Source organism: Melopsittacus undulatus, chromosome 3, assembly GCF_012275295.1.
Source record: "Melopsittacus undulatus isolate bMelUnd1 chromosome 3, bMelUnd1.mat.Z, whole genome shotgun sequence".
NCBI classification, from domain to species: domain Eukaryota; kingdom Metazoa; phylum Chordata; class Aves; order Psittaciformes; family Psittaculidae; genus Melopsittacus; species Melopsittacus undulatus.
The window spans coordinates 48,558,123-48,577,265 of NC_047529.1; the positions used below are offsets into that span (position 1 = coordinate 48,558,123).

General features: G+C 42.0%; 1 protein-coding gene across 1 annotated transcript in view; it reads right to left on the reverse strand.

The window, feature by feature from the left end:
* Positions 1 to 17,994, reverse strand: part of ME1 (malic enzyme 1) — a 167,375-nt gene extending 149,381 nt beyond the window's left edge. Inside the window, exon 1 of the mRNA XM_005153144.3 lies at positions 17,783 to 17,994. Within this exon, the coding sequence (XP_005153201.2) occupies positions 17,783 to 17,884 (102 nt within the window). The 5' untranslated portion in view covers positions 17,885 to 17,994. The remainder of the gene's footprint in view (positions 1 to 17,782) is intronic.
* Positions 17,995 to 19,143: the final 1,149 nt, after the last annotated feature.

A 19,143-nucleotide genomic window follows, 5' to 3' on the forward strand; every position in this document is an offset into this window, starting at 1 on the left:
GTGAAGTGGCCATGGACCAGCACAGTTCAAGATTCTAAGGGGACTGAACAAGGCAAGTAGAACATTACAGACTGGACTTAAGACAAGTCCCCAATCAATCTGATTGCCTTCTATAGTAAAATGACTAGATTTATTGACAAGGGAAGACAGAAGATGCCATTTATCTCACCTTAAGCAAAGTTTTCAAAACTGACTCCCAAAAATCCTTGCACACAAGCTGGGATATTACAGTCTAGACCAGTGAAGAACCATCTGTGTAAAAAAAAATGTTGTTGGATGATGTGGCTCAGAAGTAAACAGTTAATGGGTTAAACTCTGCCTGCAGGCCAGCAAGAATTGGAGTGCTGCAGGAGTCTGTAATGGGACCATCCTTCATCTTTATTTATGAAGGCAATGGAGCATATTCTTATCAGGTTTGCAGATGACAACAAATAGGGGTAACGTGGATACACCCAACAACAGGGCTGGCTGCCACCAAAAGGAAGTTAGCCTGGAGGAATGGCTGACAAGAACTTTATGAAATTCAACAAGGACAAATGCAGAACACTGCAGCCTGGAAAGGAAACAATACAGATTACAGTAATTCAAGCTGGTGACAGACTGACCGGCTGATGAGGAGTAGGTCTATCAAAAAGGACCTGGTGGATGGCAAACTGAGCAGAAACCACCAGTGTGCACAGGCAACAAAGGCAGCCAACAGTATCCTGGGCTATATTAGCAGCAGCATAGCATACTAACAGGACAACAGATTGAGGAAAATTATCATAATGCTTTACTTGACATTCATTAGACTGCATTTATGAGAGTCCAACTTTGGGTCCCTAATATGAGAAAGGCCACCAAGATGACCATGGGCTGAAGCACACCCCCTATTAGGGAACTGGACTTCCTGAGCCTGGAGAAGGACTGGGAGGATACCTAACAGCAGCCTTCCGGCACCTGTGCTAAGGCCACCTAGAAGACACAGACAAGCTCTCCAGAGCAGTAAAAAGCAGAAGAACAAGAGACAACAGGCACCAGATAAAACAAGAGAGGCTCAGACTGGATATAAGGGAAAAAACCTCCTCCAGTGAGCACAAATATATATATAGGTTGCTGTGCCAGTTTTGCCTGGGAGAGAGTTAATTTTCTTCATAGTAACTAGTATTTAGGTTAGATATAAGGAAGAAGTTTTTTACTGTTAGGGTGGTGAGGCACTGGAATGGGTTGCCCAGGGAATTTGTGAATGCTCCATCCCTGGTGGTTTTCAAGGCCAGGTTGGATGGAGTCTTGGGCGATATGATTTAGCGAGAGGTGTTCCTGCCTACAGCAGGTGGGTTGGAAACAGGTGATCATAAGGGCCTTTCCAACCCTAACTATTCTATGATTCTATGTGGATATGTTTGGATTTGTGCTGGAAACAGTGTTGATAACACTGGGATGTTGTAGTTCTTGCTAAGCAGTGCTTACACAGAGTCAAGGCCGTTTTTTGCTTCTTGCACCACCCCACCAGCGAGTAGGCTGGTGATGCACAAGAAGCTGGGAGGGGAAAGAGTTGGGACAGCTGACCCCAAATGAAAAAAGAGATATTTCATGCTGTATGACAGCACTTCCAGCATATAAAGCTGGGGAAAGGAGGAGAAAGGGGTGGACATTTGGAGTTATGGTGTTTATCTTTCCAAATAACCATTATGTATGATGGAGCCCTGCTTTCCTGGAAAAGGCTGAACCTGCTGATGGGAAGTGAATTAATTTCTTCATTTCCTTTGCTTGCATGTATGGCATTTGCTTTACCTAATAAACAGTTTTTATCTTAACCCACGAGTTTTCTCACTTTTACTCTTCCAATTCTCTCCCCCACCCCAATATGTGCAAGTGAGTGAACAAGCTGTGCAGTGCTTAGTTGCCAGCCAGTGTTAAACCACAACAGTTGCCCAGAGAAGCTATACAGACTCTGTCTGTAGAGGTTTTCATGACCTGACAGGCTACTGCCCCGAGAAACTTGTTCTCTCTATGTATCTAACCTTGCTTTGGGTAGAAGGTTCAACTAGAGACCTCCTGAGAAACTTGCCAACAGGAATTACCATATGGTTTTATAATAATATTCCACTTGCATTCCCTGTGATATTTTCCAAGTTCCTTCCACTAAGTATCATTCAGACAGTGGTCTTTCTAGTTTTAGGGGAAAAAAGAATCATTTCAAGCAGCAACTACAGTTTTTAGCACCAGACACTGGAAATAACTAACTTCATGCAGAAGAATGCCAGGTACTTTACTTTCATTTGGTTTGTATGTGTTACTCTTCAAGTCAAGCAGGGGAAAAGAAATTAACACACACGCATGTGGGTTTCACGCATCTACGTAAGCCAGCTAAATGTGGGCCAAAGCATTGGAAATCCTTATTAAGATAGGCCAATAAACATACAGTCCACCACCCCCCCCAAAAAAATGGCTCCCCAAAAATAAACATGTTTTGTCAAAACCTATGAGGCAGATAAAATGTCAGAGAACAGACTAAATTCAGTAGGTTAAGTCATTGAAAAGGCTTACAAAAATATTCTCTTTGCAAGTTCCTTAGCATGGAAAACTACAGTAGGGGGAGTTATTTTGTCTAGAAAGTATTATTTTAAAACCCAGGACTTGCTGTTGTGATTACTTCAAATACTGCAGTCCCATATGCTGCACCACCTGACAAAGCCACCCAATCATTAACTTGCATTTTCCTCTAACTACTCATTTCAAGGCAGAGTGGAATAGCAGCATACATAATCTAGAGATGCTGACTCTTTATGCTGTGACTCAAGAGAAGAGTTTGCATCCAGAACAGGATGTATTTGGTGTTGCAAACAGGAATTCATATGCCTATAACAACATATATTGTCAGCTGAAGAAAGGACAGGTAGGGTAAATTTCTGTTCAAGTCATATGAACCCACACTGAATTTCTCTGTGCTAGTACTTGGATTACAAGACCCACAGCACCAAAACGAGATTAATGAGGTTAGTATTATTAATATTTGTTGAAGATAACAGATTCACAGAATGCAGAGCAGATTCACCAAAACAGATCCAGCTTCAGGTAGCTTCAGGTAGCTTCAGTTTTCTACAGCTGTATGTCTAACTGCTGCATTATTGCTGTGCTCTCCACATAACAACTTTGCCTAAGTAATGAAGTGTAAGAGGCCAGTACAAAATAAATGGGGCTTGTGCACACATGCCTTGTTTCCTCATAGTAACTGAAAGATTATTACTATGTGTTTAAGCGAACAGATGCATGTAAGCATTGGGGGGGGGGGGGGGGAAGAATGCTTATCAGTATATATTTTGAGAGTTGCTCTAATGCCAATTTGGAGCACAGCCAGACAAGCATTACCTTTCTGTAGCTACTTACATCATTATTTTCAGGATTAGGTTCACAGATATTAATTCATCATGTAGGCTTTCTCGTAACTGATGAATAGAAAACAGGAATCAATTTGAAATAAATTATTAAAAAATATGGAACAATTAAAATAAATTAAATGTTTTGTCATGAAAATGGATTAATTTTGCTCACTGTTAAACCTTCATCGAGGCATTTTTCAAAGAAATTCCTAATTTGCTGGTTATTTACACCACTAAAGCATAATTTCTAAGAATCTCATAATTAATATGTAGAAAAATAAATGGAGTTCCTTGTGTTTAGAGGACACACATGTGCATTGCTTTTAGCAAATTTATCAAAGAAAAGAATAGTAAGACATTTAAAAATATACCTTTGAGGGCAATAGCAGCTCCACTACACAAGGTATAGCATAAGTTTTATTCACCCTTTACACATTTTCTGTGCAGGATATTTTCTCTAGAATATTAACAGTGGAAAAAGAGTGTATTTCTTATTTATATCACTCTGCCTATCCAATAGTTAGCAAAGCCTTCACATGGCTAAATATACCCTTAAAAAGTCAGTCTTTACTGACATCATTGCATGAATTTTAGTCCTGAAGACATGAATTCTAGCTTCTTAAGAAATTAAGTTTCACTGAGTTAAAAACTAGCAAGTAGTGGTTAGCATAAGGTTGAAATACATTTTCTTGCAGGAAGCATTGACCTGAGCTTCCTCAGGCATTCAGCTGATAAATACTGAATGCTTTCTCATCTCTTCTCCCCACTCAGCTGGAATGGATGCAACTCTATCAATGCTGCTCAGGCCTAGGAAGCTTACAGGAGGCAGCCAAGGGTCAGCTACCACTTCATCTAATTGGAACTAATCTGCATGTGGCACAGCATGGCCTGAAGCCAGAAGCAGGTTTAGCTACACAGATGGACGATTTCTTCCTGCCTATTCAGAACTTCTTCTTCATCCTCCCATTGCACCCCCCACCCCAAACCCCTCCCAGAATTCAACACTGGCCATGATTTGCAGTCCTGTCTAATGGATTTTCATGGATCTAGGAAAGTGTACGTGCAGCAGACTGCACATCCACTAATACCCTCTATACTTGTAATTACAATATGGTAGAACAACATGAACAAAATAAGTCAGTACTATACATGGGTTTAGTTAGATGTGACTTTAAAAGAAATAGCAGGCTGCAGACTGACTACTGCAAAAAACTAGAAGATGATTTAGGTCACCAAGGAAAAAAAAAAAGGTGTAGATAGAAACTAGATTATAGCTGTAAAAAGACAGCATAGCAAACTGTTATCTAAAAAGACTAATTATATAAGACCAAATACTTTATCCTAGTTTTCATCCTCAGCATTTCTCAAATGCTGCTTGCCTTTTCAGATGAGAAAACTAAATGACTAAGATTTAATAATCACAAGTGCATGACCTAGTTTCCAGTCCAGTGCGCAATCTACTACAATATTCTGTCTCTTGCTGAAGTGGAGCTCACTAATTACAGGAAGAGAAATGTATGTACTCATACTCATTACGTAGTTATGAAGCAATACAAAGAAAGCCTTTAAACATGTGTGAAGTGTACCTAAAAGCAAACCAGAAAGGGTGTCTGTTAGTCACACACCCTGTCTAAATTGCTGGTGGAACATTATGACAACTAAATCATATTCATCTATTCTTCTTGTGTTTTACCCACTACATCCATACAGCAGAATAAAGTTAGAGGACTCAGTAACTATAGAACCAGAAGATAGATACTGCCATAAACTACAACAAAAAGTTTAGAAAATAGTATTAGTTTGAAGGGTGTGTTTCCTTATCCTGCAGATTTTACTTTTTATCTAAGAATTACACCTCAGAAGGAAGAATTCACTTTTTATTTTCTACTTTGGGTTTACCCATGTACTCCAAGAAGCACAAGAGCTCGGTAGGTCAGAGCGCTCGGCAGGAGAGCAGAAGCTCCAGTTTCATTTAGACTCCTGACCTGGAACACTTTCACTCTTCTGGCAAACACAAGGCTAGTGGCTACAAGACAGAGCCAGCGCCAGACTTGTTTCTCCAGGTAAGATGCAAAGTGAGATGTTCTACTTTTCCTGAGCTTAGATGAATGTGTTCCTTTCAAGCAGCTGCTGAGGGCGTGTGGCAAATGCCACCTTCTATGCAGAAAAAAAACAGTATAGTAAGCCACCTTTTCTGGTAGCTGTTTACATATTCATATACATTTAGTTATTCTCACCTATAATCAGTGTATTTAATTCAACTACTGCAGTGTTTTAAATATGCTCTATTCAATGTAAAAAAAAAAAATTAAAATAAAAATAAAACCCACCATCACAACAAAACAACAAATAAAAAAAAATCAGGATTATAAAACTATTTTAAGGGACATTTATTTTTTCTTTACCTGACCCTTTACTGACCTACTAGACAGCCATGCCAAATCCCCTGTCACATGAGCAAGAGGAAGGCTTTATCCAGCCTTCACTTAGGAAAAGCAATGCAATTGACAAGCCTTGTCCTTAGAGAATTTGGCATGAAATGTTGTCTTAACAAAACAACACAAAAAAAGATAACCACACTGCTCTTATGCTCTCAGACTATAAAAACTGAATGCCTTGGAGACATAAATCAGGGTTCAATATTCTGTACTTGAAGGAATCTTAAAGTTTTTTTCTGTTATTAAATTACTTTTCTACTTTACAAAAAGAAACACAGTTGTAATTTAAACACGTTCAATGATGGCAAAAAGGTCCTACAAAAATCTTGCAAAGCCCTTTTTAAGAGTTTTAGTACCACACACTTAATGAGCCATGATCTGGTGAAGCAGAGCATTTTGATCCCTCATACATTTAACCTAAGTTTATCAACTAGATAGCTTCAGATAAGCAAAGGGAGAGTGCAGAAGTGTGTGTGTAAGAAGCAAAGATGCAGGAGCATGATCAGTGCCTTCAAAAAGGCATCTACCTACCATCTAATACAAACAGGCTTCCTCTGCTTCAGGTGTACTGCTCCTGCTCAACCCCTCCAAAAATAAATACAGAACTTCAATAAAAGATTCAAGACAAATCAAACCAACATTAAGCACTTCATAGACTTGGTTATTCGTTTTCTTTTAGCAATACACTGTTCTGTTCTGACTTCTATCTGAAACTATTGAGCTCTTTTGTACTATTTCAGTAAAGAGGCTTTACTGCCTCTCTTGTAAGTATACCTCCACACACAAATCTGCTTTCTAAAGTTAGGTATCTGGAGGCAGAAATCCAATAAGTTAACTAGACACTAGTACTGAATATGTTATAACATGCTTTGTAATTACCACTATGCAGTCATCTCCAGGACAGATTTAAGACACAGACTTTTTTTTTTAACTTCATTAGTAAAAGCCAATTTTTTTTTTTGCCTTTGTGGAAGAGAGAACGATGTATTTCATAACAATTTTTGTTATTCTCTTGCATATCCGACCTCCATGCCAAATGCAAATTTAAAAGCGTATTACTCACAGGGCACAAGAGGAAGAAAGCTAAACTGTGATATCCCATCTGAACTGGATGCCAAATCATTTAATACCTCATAGCATAGCACCTACTCTGTTCCAAAAATACACACAATTCATTAATAAGACAGATGAATCTAAAGAGCTAACTCAAGATAGAAGACAGTTTATTTAAGCAAAGTTACATTGAACCAAAGATGTTTGTAACTTTTCGAACCATAAGGATATTTATTTTATGAATACACAAAAGTATAAGCAGAACACTGACATAAGTTTTAATGTTAAACTTGGTTATTGAAGAAAAAAAATAAATCAGTTTTTCTATGCCAGAAACAAGTAACAGTTGTTGCTTGAACAAGCATATGTATGTAATGATAAAATGCATTGCTGCTCTATGCCTCATTTATATTTAAAGAGCAAAACAGTAATGAATTTGCTCTCAGAACTCTTTATACCAGATAAATACATCCTGACATATTTCTACATCTTTGGCTGAAAACCACACAAGTATTCAGAGCATAAAAGCTTTTTTTTTTCAATTCTACATTATGTATTCTTCATGTACATACGAAGTGTTTACTCCGTAATTCCTGTGCTTCCTCTACACTGTAAACAACCTCAAGTCCTGCACAGAGTATCGCGTTTCACACAGAAATAGGCACTAACAGTATCCAAGTAAACTACAGACACTGATTTCAACATAAAGCTCACAGCGGCAAGAACCGCCTCCAAGGTGCCCTGTGACCTCCTCTTTCTAAGTCAGGATTTTTGCTTCCTGAATTATGCAACGAATTATATTAGCATAGCTTAAGCTTTGATAAGACCAAAACTTGTTTGCTTATGCACGCACTTCATGTTTTTAACTCCTACCAAAAAAACACAAATCTATACTGAGGACTATGCATAAAATAATTCTCATGCAAAATTAGAGGTGCTTTTAACAGAATCACATTTAGCTTTTTCCACAGCCTTTTCTTTTTTTCCTCTCTGAAATCACCCATAGATTTTGAATATTTAAGTTCATCTTAATTAAGAAGAAAAAATAGATACCATATTATTCATCATTTTAGATCAAATCAGGCTAGTCTCTGAAAGGTTCTGCTAGCAGAAAATATTTATCTTGCACACTGTATGAATATTTCAGTGTTTCCTTCTAAATGGTCTGCTAGGAATCATGTTTTAGAAGTCTGTGGAGGTTAAAGGCACTCAAGCTCTCCAAGTGACAAAGGGGTTTCTTTTCTTAAGTGCTAATTTGATGCCAGTTTTTTTTACCAGCTTCCCCTCTTAAATTCCTCTACCATTAATTTACTCTCAGTAAAAGGGAAGCTAGGAAGCAGTCCTGCTGGCTGTGCATGATACCCTTCTCCCTGAATGACAAGCCACAATATTCTAGTATCAAGCCAAATTCATAGAATCATGGAATAGTTAGGCTTGGAAAGGACCTTAAGGTCATCTAGTTCCAACCCCCTGCCATGGGCAGGGACACCTCACACTAAACCATGTAACCGAAGGCTCCTTCCAACCTGGCCTTGAACACTGCCAGGGATGGAGCATTCACAACTTCGCTGGGCAGCCCATTCCACTGCCTCACCACCCTAGTGGTAAATAACTTCTTCCTTATAACCAGTCTAAATCTCCCCTGTTTAAGTTTCAACCTGTTACCCCTTGTCCTATCACTACAGTCCCTAATGAAAAGTCCATCCCCAGCATCCCTGTAGGCCCCCTTCAGATACTGGAAGGCTGCTATGAGGTCTCCACGCAGCCTTCTCTTCTCCAGGATGAACAGACCCAACTTTCTCAGCCTGTCTTCATACGGGAGTTGCTCCAGTCCCCTGATCATCCTCGTGGCCCTCCTCTGGACTTGTTCTAACAGTACCATGTCCTTTTTATGTTGAGGACACCAGAACTGCACACAATATTCCAAGTGAGGTCTCACAAGAGCAGAGTAGAGGGGCAGGATCACCTCCTTCGACCTGCTGGTTGATGCAGCCCAGGATACAGTTGGCTTTCTGGGCTGCGAGTACACACTGAAGCCGACTCATGTTCAGTTTCTCATTGACCAACACCCTCAAGTCCTTCTCTGCAGGGCTGCTCTGAATCTCTTCTCTGCCCAACCTGTAGCTGTGCCTAGGATTTCTCCTACCCAGGTGTAGGACCTTGCACTTGGCATGGTTGAACTTCATGAGGCTGGCATCAGCCCACCTCACAAGCATGTCAAAGTCCCTCTGGATGGCATTCCTTCCCTCCAGCGTATCAACAGAACCACACAGCTTGGTGTCATCGGCAAACTTGCTGAGGGTGCACTCAATCCCACTGTCCATGTCACCGACAAAGATGTTAAACAAGACCAGTCCCAACACCGATCCCTGAGGGACACCACTCATTACTGGTCACCAGCTGGACATTGAGCCATTGACCACAACTCTTTGCGTGCAGCCATCCAGCCAGTTTCTTATGCACTGAGTGGCCCACCTATCAAATTGATGTCTCTCCAATTTAAAGACAAGGATGTCGTGTGGGACAGTGTCAGATGCTTTGCACAAGTCCAGGTAGATGACATCAACTGCTCCACCCCTGTCCCATCAGTTCCATAGCCCCATCATAGAAGGCCACCCAATTGGTCAGGCAGGATTTCCCCTTAGTGAAGCCATGCTGGCTGTCACCAATCACCTTGGTGTTTTTCATGTGCCCTAGCATGCCTTCCAGGAGAATCTGCTCCCAGATTTTGCCAGGCACAGAGGTGAGACTGACTGGTCTGTAATTCCCTGGGTCATCCATTTTCCCCTTCTTGAAAATGGGGGTTATATTTCCCTTTTTCCAGTTATCGGGAACTTCACCTGACTGCCATGATTTTTCAAATACAATGGACAGTGCCTTAGCAACTTCATTTGCCAGCTCCTTCAGGACCCACAGATAGATTTCATCAGGTCCCATGGACTTGTGTACGTTAAGATTCTTAAGATGGTCTCAAACCAGATCCTCTCCTCTCATCTTCCTCCTCTGACTGGGAACTGTCAACATCATTATTTGAAGACCTGAATTCCTGTGTCGGGTAAAACACTGGAAACACTGAAGACTTTACTTGGTCTCTGATAAATTAATGCAAAATCTTGCTGTTTCTATTAGGAAGCTCCAACTCCCACCTATCCCAGTTTTGCAGACACACCACAACTGTTTTAAGTTTGTCTGCAGCTTTGCTGCCCAAAACTTTGGCTATCATGTATTACAAAGTGGTAATCCTACAACATTTTATTGCCTTTTCCTATACCAAATTTAGCTCTTTGATGTTGTGTTAAACCAGACAATGGAGATAATTACTGTAAAACTACTCCAAGTCATAGGCCTGGCCCACACTGTCCTGGCACAAAATAAAGAGAAAACCTCTCTATAAAAGAGAAGGACATTCAAACAAAGCTTAACTAACACCCTACTACTGCCAAACTGAATTACTGGCTTAAATCATGGCAAAGGACAGAGTCAAAAAAATTCAGAGGAGAGGAAGAGGCCCAGAAACACCAGCCAGAGCCCCAGTAATGCACCACCCTACCAGCCAGCACACATGTACAGCACCAGGCATTAATACATTTGGTTTGTGCTGGTAGAGATCATAGAATCATAGAATAATTAGGGTTGGAAAGGACCTCAAGATCATCTAGTTCCAACCCCCCTGCCATGGGCAGGGACACCTCACACTAAACCATATCACCCAAGGCTTCATCCAACCTGGTCTTGAACACTGACAGAGATGGAGCATTCACAACCTCCCTGGGCAACCCATTCCAGTGCCTCACTACCCTCACAGGAAAAGAACTTCTTCCTTATAACCAATCTAAACTTGCCCTGTTTAAGTTTCAACCCATTACCCCTTGTCCTATCACTGCAGTCCCTAATGAACAGTCCCTCCACAGCATCCCTGTAGGCCCCCTTCAGATACTGGAAGGCTGCTATGAGGTGTCCACACAGCCTTCTCTTCTCCAGGATGAACAGACCCAACTTTCTCAGCCTGTCTTCAAATGGGAGGTGCTCCAGTCCCCTGATCATCCTCGTGGCCCTCCTCTGGACTTGTTCTAACAGTTCCATGTCCTTTTTATGTTGAGGACACCAGAACTGCACTGTGCTGTATTCTACAGAAGCTATCTCTGTGGATGATCACAGGAGGTATTCCCAAAACTGGCAGTTTTTCTAGTTACAGGATAGCTTTGGATCTTGCGAAACCTCCCAGTTGCAGTCAGACAACCCCTTATGCTCAGAAGCTGTAAGGGTAAACCTTCCTCCACCACTGGCTTCATAACTTCCCTGGAAACATATTTAGCACAGAGGCAATGGGTCAGTTAACCAGAGTCTGGAGCAATGAGACCTTTGGTGTGAAGGGCAACATCAACCCCTGTGGGCCTGGGCTACAGCAGCCATGAGCCAGTTATGCACCAAATACACTGCTCAGCTGAGCGGGCAAGATGGGGAAAGGAAAGGTATGACAAAGCAAAGATGATACATTTTAACTTGGGGTCATGAGTTAATAAGAAACATCTCGGTTACACATTTCACTTCCTCCTCTCCTCTGAGAGGGAAGCAGGGACAGGGGAGAGAAGCTTATGGCTGCTATGGCCGCAACTTTTTTCAGAGACAGCTCAACACAAGAGACTAACTCAGCAGAACTGCATATATAAAGTGAAGAATGCAAAATAAGAACTTCTGTATGTTGAGATATGCTTTCTGCAGAAAGCACAAATATTCTTTGCAGTTTAATTTACCTAAACAGAAGTACAGTTTCTCAGTGAGCTCTTATCCTACTTGGTGGCAGCATCCACCAGTAAGACTAAAAACAAAAAATCACCAAAGTTCTGTGGCCAGCATCTCCATAAAATCAAGTATAGAAAAGTGCATTTAACCTATTTTACATAAACAAATCCTGTTTGCAAGGTGCTCTGTGCCAGGATTAAGGTCTCTATTCAAGTAGCATTTAGAACCAGCAGGCGTAAGATTCCTCAGTCTAAAGAAAAAGGTCAACTTTGTATTCAATTACTGAAGTTCACAAGAAAATTACATAACAGAAAAGCATCTTTAATACCTGAAACAGCTTCACAGCAAAATAATTCTAATTGTGACAACTCATACCACTGTTCAGCTGCTAACACTGCTATATTGCTTACTACACAACTTCTCCTTCATCTTATTTGCTTTTAATTCATGTCACAGAACTTCATTCCTAACCCACTGTCTCAGCACTCTTTTTCGTAACTGCAAGCAAGGAACTAGAGGCCAAGAGGAAGAAAATAATATCAACACCAACCACAGTAAATTACCTACTAGGTCAGGAACAAAGCAGGTTGAGACAATGAACGCTGTAAGCTATATACATGAAACAGAAGATGGTGGTAAAATAACCCTACTGAAATACTTCATGTTTTTCCCAAGACTTTTTCCTCATTAACAGTATGCAGGAAAAACCTGCCTTAGAGTAAGAAAGGCAGAAAAACCCCCATAGAATTAATTTCTAAAGTCCTTCACACATACTGTAAATAAAAGTACCCATACAAAAAACATCCCACATTGCAACCCTCCCTCGCATCTCAAAAAGGTGATTGCAAGAAGGAAAACACTGGAAATGTGCTTGCCACAATAAGTTGCAGACTGCAGTTCTGCCAGCCTGCAGCTTATCGTTCTGGCTATTGAAGAGCAAATACCTCTGGTATGAACCAATCTCATACTTGAAGAACCTCCTGTTTTAGGTTGCCAGTCCACAGAACGGCAACTCCAGCGTCAGAGACCCCAGTAATACATCAAAACTGCAAAGCTCACCAAACAGGCAAAATCTATACAAGTTCACCCTAAAAGGTTTCAGGCAGACTAGACTGATTTGCTTTTTGTGCTAGCACAATCATTATACCATTTATTTTTGTCAAACACTGGAAAAAGAGCATATGCTTATCTCTATGCTACATGATCTGATGGGGGTAAGTACTTGGAAATATTAGTGTTAAAAACTACAAAGCTGTAAAGGATAAAATCTTCATAGGAAAAAAGGAGGCAGAAGACAGTGAGAGTGATCAGCAACTATACCCAAAAAAGATTTCCTCAAATTATACCTTTACTTTCACATGGAACTGACCATCTGCCAATCTAAAAGACACGATCATGCCTACTACCACTTAATATGAAGTCATCCTTTGCAATATCAAGTAACCTCCAGAAAACCTATTTTCCAATTTAGTACAGATAATGCTAATATGTCATTTTAAGGAGTGTTTTCCTCCTCCATCCTCAGCTTCATCAGTTTTCCTTGTGGAACATCTATCTACAGCTAAGACAAAAGCAACAACTAGCGAGCACTGGACACTCCAGAGGACTCAGCCAGAGCAGACATGTTTATGGTGTGAAAATACAAACATTAACAATGGAAGGAGAAAAAGACTTCCAATGCTTGGTATTTGATAAAGGAATAGATTTGTTTAGAGAAGCTTCTTAAATGTTTCTTCTCTTTTACCCAGTAAATGGAATGCTCCTGATTTTTTTACTGAAGTCAGGTTTTCTGAGGCCTATTACAGGGTCACCAACAAATGTCAGTCACAAGACCTTTTCTATGTGTCACCCACACCAATCGCAGGATGACACTTTCTCAAAATCAAATTTGATTTTAGTGATGCAACTAGCTGTATACAGAATGAAATATATCTGGTTTTCACAAGCATTCTCCCACTCTCTGAAACATACAGGCAAATGGGAAGTCCATATTTCTGTCTAGCTAAATGACAAATTTCACTTGAATTAAAATTTTAAAAAAATGTTTACAATTGTGTTTATGGTAAATTAGTACAGATAGCATATGTAATCTGATAGGAAGGACAAGCATTCGTATCTTAATAACCCCCTGATAAACTGCTTATTCCCTCAGCCTAGAATTGTTTATTCTGAGAAAGTGTCACTAGAGGCATCCTTCAGTCTTTCACTTCTGAGATCTCCAGTTTGGCCACTGTCTGAAATAAGACACTGGGATAAAGGGACCTTTGGTCTATTCCAGTGTGGTTCTTTTATCTTATAGTGAGCATTTTACATATCTTACGGTTCGTACATCTTATAGTGCGTCTGACAGCCAGCTCCAGCCAACAACTACTATCACTGCTTAGTTGAGAACCTACTAAGATCCCACAGTAGGTGGGATCCTTATCACAGGAGGTGATAAGGATAAAACATAAATGTCTTGGCAGGTGGGATTGATTGGGAGGTCCTGGATATTCAGCATCCCCATCACAGTCTGTTCTGAAATTCTCCAGTTCCTTAGGACAACTTGAATAAAAGGAAAATAAAAAAGAGGGACCAACTGTTTACATGCACACTACACTCAGCAATGATGATAGCACTGTCAGGAGAGGGGTAACAATTAAGCAGCTGGGTAAGGAAAAGAGCCCTCCAGCACTTAGATTTCACAGAATCACTTATTTCCTGCTCACTGAACTCCTCTGCAAGAATACGAAAGCAGCCTGGAAGCAAAGCACTACTGCAATGGCAAAATTTCTCGGTGTTTTCAAGTGTTTACATTTGACAACTAATACAGGCTATTGAAAAAGTTTGGTATTGAAATACGCATTTGCATATCTTCACATCAAGATTCTGAAAATAGGTAGCTTATGGGAAACTATTATTTGTTTAAACATTAAATGGTAAAAAAAAAGAAAAATTAGACTAAAGTTTAGTGTCAAATGATTTGTGTGCTTTAAAATCGTAAACTTGTACACTGAGTAAAGTATAAATGAGATTTATAGAAGTGGAGCAAATTGCTTTCACACTTCTGTAGCTCATCAGTTTAAAGAACACGGAACTCCCAGCCAAAGGTTTCTAAATGTGATCTGTTTCAATGAAAAGAAGTGAAATTATGTTTGTTTTCCCTGTAATTGCTATTTACAATGTGTTTAGTTGTCTAAGGGGGGGGGGGGGGAGAGGAGACAACAAAAAGGTTCTAAATACACATTTGAACACTATGGACCTAAAATCTCAGATGATAAACTGAATCACGGTAACTGTTCACAGACTTGGACATGTGTCCACAAGCAATTAAAGTCACGATGACTCATAATTTTTGATGCATCACTGCTGCTGAGATGGAGCTGTAAAAGCAGCAATGGTTTTACATAGAGGCAAAACGTCCCAGCACGAAAAAATAAAATAACCTCAAAGGTTTTTATTAAGCTTTTCCTCAGTAAAGTCTGTACATGTTTGTGAATTACTTACAAAGGAAACATAAAACATTTAAGAATGACATTGCCTAGGGCTTCAACATACTTCAGTGCTTAGTATGTTCTGGAAACTCTGCCATCCAGGCAGAAGTAGAAGGCAAGTGGAAAAGAAGAAATCTGGATGTTTACTCTGACATTTCCACAGCCCTTTCTCACCTCTCACCAGCCAAAGCATAAAAAGTAACATATGCACTGAGTGTGCAGAAATCCAGCTTTATTGTTCCATGAGTGGGGGACGAAATGAAGATAGGTATTAATAAAAAAAAATTAAAAATTAGCTCCCTCTTTTTACATCTACTTTTAAAGATATCCCCATATAAATGGTTCCCTGTAAAATTTTCATTTTGGCTTGTCTGAGAAAAGGAGTGCATTATTTGAGGACGCAAGCCCCACACTTCCACATATTGCAGCATACTTCAGCTTTATCTGCTTGATAGCCCAGCTGTCTTGGCTTAAGAGACCCCGAAACATCATTTGTCTTGTTTTTCTATAAGTCACTGCTAGACAGCACTACTCAGTACTTTCAGTCTACTCTTACCAAGTATATGCAAATAGGACTGGCACTGTACCCAAGAGAAAGCACCAATACAGAGGAATTGCAGCTCTTAGACAGGGCCCAGGAGATAGCAGAGAGTTCTGGCATTTCTGCAGAACTGTAAACAATCCCTGTACTTTAGAATCATTAAACAAAATTCCTCCCCCCAGCTTCAAATTGAATTCTCTGCAACCTCATGGTTGTTTAACAGCCTTGGCAATAGAAAGTGAACTGGGAATACCAGCTCCCACACACACAGGCAGGCCTCAAGCTATCAAACTGGCAACTATGTTGGCAGTACTTCACATATTTTATTGCCCATATATATATTTGGCAATAAAATATATGTATATTAAGGGGTGTGCATATGCATATGTATATATGTATACAGTAGTGTGTAATATATCCACACTAACCAAGCCACCTCTCTCAGTCAGAAAACTGGATTACCTGTTCTTCAGCAGAGCAGGACCAGACTCTCATAGGCATAAGGACCAGATTTTTCGGCTGACATTTTCTAACACTGAACTCTGTGTTAGCTAGGTGGATGTGGCTGGTAATGAACAACTACTTCTTCCAGCTTCTCTGCTGTGGTACAAGTAACACAGCTGAGGGGGAAGGCAAAAATAAAGCCAAAGCCAAGAAATCAAGCAAGACCCTTTCTCTATAGCACCTCATCTCCAGCTATGCTGTTCAGAAGCAAGGTATATGTATTTGAGAGGAAGAAGGTAGCAATGCTCCTGCTTTCCCTGCAAGTGCCCTGTATTCAATGTATTTTGGAATAAGCCCCATTTTACTTCTTAAAACAAGGTGGATTTTTTGTTGGGTTGGCTTTCCTGCTTATTCTGAATAATATTTTTCCGTGAATACTAGAGCTGCTTAAAAGCAATCCCAAGCGAAACAGCCTCTCCTTGGTTTCTTCTTGGGAGTTTTATGTTTTGATTAATTTTCCTTTCACCTAACCTCAGGAGACCTTCTTGGGCCTACACAGAGACATTAGACAGCCTCTGAGGAAACCTTGTAGTCAAGCACTAAGGCTAATAAAAGCACTATTCATCTCACTAATATATGGAACTTTTAATGATGAGTCAACCTACCCAGTAAAACTAGAGACATAGTTTGCATCAATTTATTCAACTCAGCAATAACTAAAATGACTGCATATACAGCCTGATGCAGAGGTACAAGGCAGAGCACCATTAAAGGTAACTTGCAAGAACACAGTCAGGGCTGAGTTGACCAAGATTTTATGTGCTAGGTGAGGCTTATTACCTTTAACTTTACCCATTTTTCATTTTAGCAGGAAATCCAGAGCCTGTCACACCAATAAAGTATTTTACTATCTGAAATTTGCATCTTTATCAGAGCTGTGCAAACACAGATTTTTTTTCCAGATTAGATTAATTTTTATCATCATGGATTATTATTCTTAAATTAAGAGATGTGACAAAAAGGTTTTGCTATGCTACAGCATCTCTCAAGACCTGACTGATGCAGAGCAGGGGGGTAAACTGGAGTTGAATTTCACAACTGCACGTGGAACAGTGGTGGTAAATTGCCTTTCTCACCTACCAAGGAACGGCACGAACAAGCCAGGCTTGTATGCATGAAACAAGCTGGGGAGCCCGTGGGAAAGAGAGATAGGAAAGAAGGAAGATACCAGGAAAGCACAGACACGGCACCAGGAACTGGTATCAGAGCGGTGTAACTCTCAGCAGCATCCTCCTTGGGCTGCTGCTGCTTCTCTTCTCCAGAAGATACAGCAAGGCTACCGCCGCTGCTCACGGTGGGCTCCGTGCCCCCGGCCGACGATGACGGGGCGGGGGAGCACACGTCCGCCCACGGGCCCCCCGCCGCTACGGAGGAAGAGGAAGCACCGCCCGACCCGCAGGAAGTACCGCTGCCCTGCACCCGCTGCCCCACAGCCGGCCCCGACCCGCCGGCAGCCGTGCGGCACCGGACCGGACCGGGCCGTGCGGGACGCTCTCCAGGCGCTGCGCTGCGACAGGTGGCGGCGGCGGCGGCGAGAGGCCGCCGGGCGTCCCCGCCGCCTCGGGCCGGGCCCCGCAGGCAGCCACGGCAGGTCTCTCCGTCCCGCGCGGGTGGGCGTACGGGGGTTCGGGGCGAGGGAGAGGGCGCACCTGCCCTGCCTGCCTCTACCTTGTTGAGGTGGGGGTCGCGGAGCACCTCGTAGCCCCTCTTCATGGTGATCTGCCGGGAGCGGCCGGCGCCCCGGGACTCGGCTGCCTTCTCTCCTTGCATGACTCGGCTCGGCTCTGCTCACTGCCGTCAGGTCGCTGCGGGAGCCGAGGCAAAGTGGCAGCTCCTCCTGCTGAGGTGACCGCCCGGCGGGGTGGGATGATCCTGCGGGAGGGAGGGGGCAGAGCCGCGGCGAGGCACCGCCGCCGGGGGGGTGTGCTTTGGGGGTGTCACCGGGCGCTGCTGCCGCTGAGTCACCGGCGGCTCCGCGCACAGCCGGGTGGGCAGCCAGGTGTGAGGGGGGAAAGCGCGGGTGGTGCGGGCCCGCAGCCCTCCCCGCGACCGGCAGCACCCGGTGGTGTGACATCGCTCCGGGCCCGGCATTTGCTAAAGGGTTAGACCGCCCTCCCCTTTACCGCTTCGGAGAACTCCTCCGGTTGGCTCTGTGCCCGCTAGGAACAGGCTAAGCGCTTATCACCTGCTGAGGGGAATCCTACCAGCGGTTCTCCATTATAACGTTGGGTTTTATCCAGGGCCTGGTGTTAGCCGGTGCGGTGGGCATGGCCCTGTAACGCTGAGGGATCACCACGTTGTGATGCAGAGCTCATGGACTGGCATGGGATCCCAAGCCAAACCCTCTGGAGTTGGCCACATGCACAAATTAGGCCTGTGTTCTCTAACAACAGTCAAATTTCACTTTCCTTTTACTATTAAATGACTGTGAAATCCAACCTTTTCCAAAGGGGATGGGCTCCATAGCTTTGTGCAGGCAGGACCATGTGTTTGATGTAATTAGCTTTGGGTTGCAGAGGTAACCATGTGCTGGCCTCAGCTATGTTGGTTGTGGTTACACCTGATGGGGATGGAGGGGGTATTAGGGCAGAGCAGGTGCTGAGCTGGTTTGTACTGCTATCCCTAGCGTTTGTTTGCAATATGTTCTGAAATTGTTTGCATACAGTCTGTTGTGTACTGCATGACTCTGGTTTTGTTCCTCTAAATTCATGTATTGAAAAGCAGAAATGATTTCTATATGGGTACCGTAGCCTTGCTAGAGAAATGGCCCAGCTTGAAATAATGTGGCTGTGAAAATACTTAAGGGTAGGAGGTTTTGCTACCTGTTGTCAAGCAGCAACAAACAGATCACAGTTTTGCAGCTCCTTTAAACTTATCACTTCACATTTGATCTGTAGGCCTTGAAGGCAGTCTACTACCTCATATTTTATTAAAAAAAAAAAAAAAGGCTTTCACAGAATCTGTCTTTTTTGTGAATTCCCTAAGTAGCTTCAAAAAATGAATGTGGGGTTAATTAATGTAGGAAAATT